This window comes from Colletotrichum karsti, assembly GCF_011947395.1.
Source record: "Colletotrichum karsti strain CkLH20 chromosome Unknown Scaffold69, whole genome shotgun sequence".
NCBI classification, from domain to species: Eukaryota; Fungi; Ascomycota; class Sordariomycetes; order Glomerellales; family Glomerellaceae; genus Colletotrichum; species Colletotrichum karsti.
Window position 1 is genome coordinate 44,772 of NW_024065969.1, and position 6,193 is coordinate 50,964.

A 6,193-nucleotide genomic window follows, 5' to 3' on the forward strand; every position below is an offset into this window, starting at 1 on the left:
GCATTTTAATACTCGGCGTCCAACCCATCCTAGTCGCCATCTTGGCTTTCTTCCTCGTGGCGCCGCCTCGAGGCTACCGATCTCTCCGAAAACCTGCACCTTTCCACGAGACGTGATCTCACCGACAAGTGTTAAGGCAACGATTAGATCATAGTCCGTCTGGTAGCGCTGACAAGTCATTGCCAGCACATCGCAATGGATCCCCGCTACTCTTCCTCGCGCTACACCGGCACTCGTCCGCGATCGCCGACTTACAATCCGGCGAGGGCTTCTTTGCCCACAAGCATCGGCTACAGCTCGATGTATGGGGGTGACATTCATGTCATGCCCACGTCTTCGAGATACACATCAACTGGGTCAACGTCGTCAAGAGGCCATCACCACTCTCACTCAACTACAAACCCGACGACTACCACCACTTATGCCGTCACCAAGAACGATCCTCTAGCTCGCGGGGCGAGTTTGAGAGACATGAGCAGAAATCACCGCTCTTCAACCCTTGATTCGACAGCCCCTCGACCTGTCATTGTTACCACGACGACGAGAACACCACAGAATAACTCGTCGCATCACTCTTCGAGTAACAGACATTCCAGCCCGACTCGCGACGACTACCGATCCAGCGATACGTCGTTTTACACTCAACCCGCATCTTCCATACGTTCACGTAGCCACCACCGCGGCGGTTCTTACAGCGCAACAATGGATAACGAGGAGTTCACCCGTCTGCGCGAACGAACTACGGATCCTAGACACGACACGTACCGTCCGACCAGATCGTCTACGTACGCCAATATCCCCCGCCATGGCAATGCCCCGATTGATTACGGGGCAACGGATGGGTACGAATACACCACGCCCAGCGACCTCGCTCGCTACGATTTGGACCACTCTCGACCGCCCTCAAGGACTCGCAGACGAGAGAGCATTGACCGTGGCTACTACCGGCCCAGCGTCAACGTGACCACCACGGACCCTGCCAGTCGTCCTTATAACGAGAGTGGTCGACGTGGTGGCCCGCCTCCCACCACTCGGGGTTTGGACAAGATCAACAGGTCAACTCCCAGCGTCTACGACCCGAGCCTGGGCTCGATCCCCCCAGCCGTGCCTGCTGCACCGTCCCATATGGCAGTTCCTCCCAGTCCCAAAGATCGACGTTCTGCGGGCGTCCCCTCGTCTCTGGATGTGGCCGCCACCTCTGTTCCGGCCGGGACCATAGCCGGTGCCTCCTCGTCCCGACGCCCTGTATCTGTATACAATGATGGTGCTGCTCCACGGTCGAGCCATCACGAGGAGTACTATCGCAGCCGCGAGGATGATCGTGCTCAGAGACAAGTTCGAGAGGATCGCAAGTACGATCCTATCTACGGTAGTGGCGACTACTTTCACGATGATGCAGTGACATCACGCGGCTTCGGAATCCGCACAGATTCGGCTCCGGTGGGCGGCGACTTTGATGACCGCAGAGACCCATGGCGTGATGTTCGATCCGATTCCCGTAACGGATACCGCCCTGACTCTCGCACTGGATATCGACCCGAATCTCGAAGTGGACATCGTCCAGAGTCTCGTAGCGGACACCGAACGTCACCTCCTGACACGAAGAGAGGCTCGGACGATGAGTCCCGTTCAAAGCGTGAGTCTGCACGACTTGAGCCTGAGAAAGAGAGACACGTACGGCGCACCAGCACGGCAAACGAAGACGATGGTGAGCGAAAACGGTTCCGCGACAAGGTCAGCGCTGGTCTTGGACTTGCTGCAACGGCAATCGGTCTGGGGCAGGCTGTGAACGAGAAAGATGACAAGCATGAAAGACCCGAAAAGCTTGAGAGAGAATCGCGGCGTCGCGGCGATGATGAGGAACCGGAAGCTCGTTCTGGTGAAAGACACAAGGCCAGGGATGAGTCCAGAGACCCAAGAGACCGCGCGCCTGTCATCGTCGAGACACGTAGGTCACAAGCCGACCCGGACGCGGACGTGAGAGAGAGAGAGCGTGAGCGTGAACGTGAGCGGGATCGAGAGAGAGATCGTGACCGGAATCGCCGGGATGCCGAAGCTCGACTTGTCGGCGACAGCGAACCCTCCTCGCAACGTGACGGCTCTCCTGACGATGAGACCAAGAAGACGAAACGACCCGCTCGTCAATCCATCGGCTTCAACCCGACTAACACGAATGACATTCGAGAGTTGAAGGAACAGTTGGCCGCTATGAAGGACGATAAAAAGGAGAAGGTGCCGGTCCCTGTCGAGAGGTCAGATCGTTCGGAACGTCCGGAACGCTCAGAGAGATATGAAGAAAGATACGACAGATCGGAGCGATTTGACAGAGAGGATCGTTCTGGGGGGCAAACTTACGCCGATCTCCCGATAAGAGACACCAAGGAGCGCGACCCTTCACCGAAGAAAGAGTCGCTGCCGAAGAGAGAATCCCCCGTCTCGATGCCTTCAACTGATTCGGCCATCGTGTCAACAAGAGATGAACCCCGCGGGCGTGACATAACACCAACCCACGGTGAGGAGAAGCAGGTTCGCGTAGTGTCGCCGCCTCGTGATAAATCCGACGCGAAGCCCCTCAAAGGCATCCTGAAGGCGCCCAGCAGGTTTCCCGAGGAAGACAACCCCATTCGAGAGGGTGTGGCTCCTCACAAGGACGACAAGAAACTGAAGGAGGTCCCTCCTGGTGCCCGCTGGACCAAGATCAGCCGCAAAGTCGTCAACCCGGAAGCTTTAACCGTTGGCAAGGAACGGTTCGAAGTTCGCGACGACTTTGTTATCGTTCTTCGAGTCCTCAGTAAGGAGGAAATTCAGGCATATGCTGCTGCCACGCAGGTGTTAAGAGGTACTTTCACGCCACCCAGTTCTCACATTCAGGATACTAATAAAGAGACAGAGCGGAGATGCGAAGAGGCCGGAAAAGACCGCGGTGATCGTGACCGTGACCGTGATCGGGATCGGGACTACGACCGCGGACGGGACGCCGATGATGAAGACAGACGGCGACACTACCGACACCACAAGAGAGATGATGGAGATGATGATAGGTATGACGAGGAACGCGACCGGGATCGTCACCGCAGACATCGACGAGACGATGACAATGATGACGATACCAGGCGCCGCGACGACTACCACTCTCATCGTCATCACAGGGACCGCGATCGCGACCAATTAGCCATTGAGGGATAAGGATCGAAACTCAACGATACTCTCATGATGAATGATACGCACAAGCCTGGAGATTTGGTCTGTTCAGCACCAGCAAGCATTTGATGTGGAGTTTCATGAAGCAAGAAGCGTGCTTTTTTCTGTCTTTTGCACTTGTACACGGCGGAGTATGTGAGATATTTATACAACAAGGCGAGGGAAAATATTAGTAGCGATTTAGGCGACATATAATTAAGAAAAAAAGAAACCTCGAAAAGTATGGCTGCAAGACCGGATGAACCGCTCGATGCGCGTGGAACTGAGCTGTTCTCCGCAGAAGTTGGTCCCGTGAGTGATTTCAGCTGAACTGGTTTGCCTTCGGTGCGAACGCCATAACGCCTTAGTTCGATCTAGGCGATGGAGCCGAACGTCAAAAAATTGACTTCGAAGCATGTTCTCGTCTGCTGCCATGACGAAGTATAATGTCAACTGGGGGTATCGCGGGTAAAGATTATCTAGGTAGTTTTTGTATCCAGTTACGGAGATTTCACTTGATTGTTTTGCAGCAATGAGAAACCTTCGTCTGTTGGGTCTCTCTCAAGTTGATCCTGCGGATTGAAGTCGAGTATCTGTCGGCTGGTTTTGAGGAACACTTCTTTGGAGGGAAGTCAACGTCACCGATTCTTTTTCCCACCCTCTATAGTCATTCAACACTCCGAAAACTACCACATACGACCATACCCACTGGAGAACTCGGGATCCCGTCCGCTCTCCCATAGATAAGCCAGTGAGGGCCGGATTAGTAGTTGGGTCGGTGACGACCAGCGAATACCTGGTGTTGTATGTTTTTTGGCCTTGATAGAGACATCATTTCGCCCATTACCTTTTTGTAGACGCTTCAGACGTGAGTGGCTGGCATCGCTGAACTAGGTAGGCCGCTTCATCAAGGTATGGAGGCGTAAGTTTTGGAGCATACCGAACGTATAATTTCCCCGCTACTATCGACTCAACTGCTCAAGTTTGCCATCTTTTTTCGTATCCCCACGGCTCTAGAAGCATGAAGAGAATCCTCAGCGGCAGGTGGCCACACCTTCTGGCGTTCGTTACCTTGAGCATCACATACTGTTGTTGAAGTACACATTGTTGGACTGATCCACGATCCTAGTTGGAAACTGACAAGCCGGAAAGCCACCTCAACAAATTTTACTTTCAGGGGTGTCATCGATCTTTGTTTTCAAGTTCTTCTCCAAAGTAACTTCGAGACTCCTCTCTCATGGAATCATGGCCATCTCAGATCAGTGGCTTATAAGCAAGCCATCAGGGTCAAGGGAGAAGCGTTGGGGCAGGGCCTGTTGATACACGCCGGATGCTCAAGAACCCTACCAAAGAGAGCAAGAGAGGGGGATAAATAAGCAGGATGCTGGTTTGGTTCTGTCTGTGTCTTTCTCTCCCCCTTCTGTAGATACTTCTTATCGTCACTTTTACTGTCGTTACGATCGATTCATCCCTACCCAACATGAAGAGCCTCGCCATCGTTGGCGTTCTCGCCGTGTTCGCGAATGGTCTCGCAGCTTCTGCTTCTGCTCCGGATCTGGACCAGTCCGCTGGCGAGATCATTGATGGTGCCGAGATCACGTCTCCCGACGGGGCATTCCACCATGCCCCCGCCGCCTTGCCGTCGTCAAACCCAACATTGACCAAGGTCATCGTGAAGCCTTGGGCCACAGCATCCGAGACTCCTTCGCCCAATGGCAATCGCGAGGAGCCTGGCGCGAGAAAGCCTTCCCAAATTCTGCCCGTCATCTTCAGTGAAGCCTGGAAATTCTTCAATGATAGAGTTGCGGCTGGACGGCGTCCCGATGAGCCTGAGATGAGAAGACGATTCCCATCCCTCTGGCATTATCGCAAAGCCCGGTGGATGTACTGTCGTTTCCTATGCGCCACCGAGAAGTGTGTCTGCGAGTGTCTAGGCTTGAATGGGCCAGACGCTCCCGTCGTGTCCCAGACCAGCGCCACGACTTTGACCAGTAAGGCCTCACCATCTCTTGTTCTGAGTCCAACGCTGACTTTCCTGCTTATAGCCTCAACTTGTACGTCGACGGCCGGACCTACGATGACCTCTTCTGCAGCAACAGAGACTACATCGCCGGTGACCACCGAGACGACCACCGAGACGACCACCGAGACGACCACCGAGACGACCACCGAGACGACCACCGAGACGACCTCAGAGACGACCTCAGAGACGACCTCCCAGGCAACCTCTGTCGTGGCCCCTTCTAGTGAAACCCCAGTTCCTACTGGCACCAGCACGACTTCGATTGACGCGGCGCCTACCATTGCAGATCCTACGGAGACAGCTTCCCCTAGCACGACTCCCATTGTCACGCCCTGCAAAGACGCGACTACCGTGACCGCTGCTCCGCAGACCGTCACAGTCACTCAAGTCGCAACGACCACCGTAACGGGTGTGCATTACCCCTTGAACCCGCTTGACCCAGATTTGGTCGGCCGTGACTCCAACAAGATTCCTCAAGACTGGAAGGCCTAAAAGACCCCGAGGCAGGAGTGGCTACAGTCACTGCCAGTTCGATGAAGAATAGGTTGCGATTACCTAAAGATGCCTGGGTCAGGAGATCAGAAGAGGGTTTATCTTGCGCGGTTGCTCTTTTGTCTATGTCTACTGAAGGGGTGGACGAACTTGTGCTTTGATGTAAATAACATCAAGCTGTCTTCATGATTAAGTCTTTGTGGTCATTCGTTGGAATTCGTCTTTTGAAGGGCCACAGGTTATGACTTGGGGCGTAACACTTGAAGATGATGTTGCCACATCAAGGGCAGTCCTATTATTTAGTTGAACAGAGTTGTTACTACATACCTTTCCTGGATCAATCTGGTTCCTGGTTCATACTGCCCACCCGCATAACGCTTTGGCATGGATTGATATCTGGCTCTGGACTTTGCCCAATGGACCGGAGCCTCTGAACATAGCACGACGTTGCTCAACTACGTTTGATTCATATTTTTGGGGAGAAGTCTTGCAACATTT

At 53.9% G+C, this 6,193-nt stretch overlaps 2 protein-coding genes across 2 annotated transcripts; both read left to right on the forward strand.

The window, feature by feature from the left end:
• Positions 1 to 702: 702 nt before the first annotated feature.
• On the forward strand, positions 703 to 3,186 carry CkaCkLH20_12998 (uncharacterized protein; the record flags this gene model as incomplete). The annotated part of the gene is made up of 2 exons (XM_038895709.1): positions 703 to 2,839; positions 2,891 to 3,186. 2 exons carry the CDS (start codon positions 703 to 705, stop codon positions 3,184 to 3,186), a joined length of 2,433 nt encoding a protein of 810 aa, XP_038738974.1.
• A 1,474-nt stretch (positions 3,187 to 4,660) lies between these two features.
• Positions 4,661 to 5,695, forward strand: CkaCkLH20_12999 (Cell wall protein DAN4 precursor; the record flags this gene model as incomplete). The annotated part of the gene is made up of 2 exons (XM_038895710.1): positions 4,661 to 5,171; positions 5,226 to 5,695. 2 exons carry the CDS (start codon positions 4,661 to 4,663, stop codon positions 5,693 to 5,695), a joined length of 981 nt encoding a protein of 326 aa, XP_038738975.1.
• Between the last annotated feature and the right edge of the window lie 498 nt (positions 5,696 to 6,193).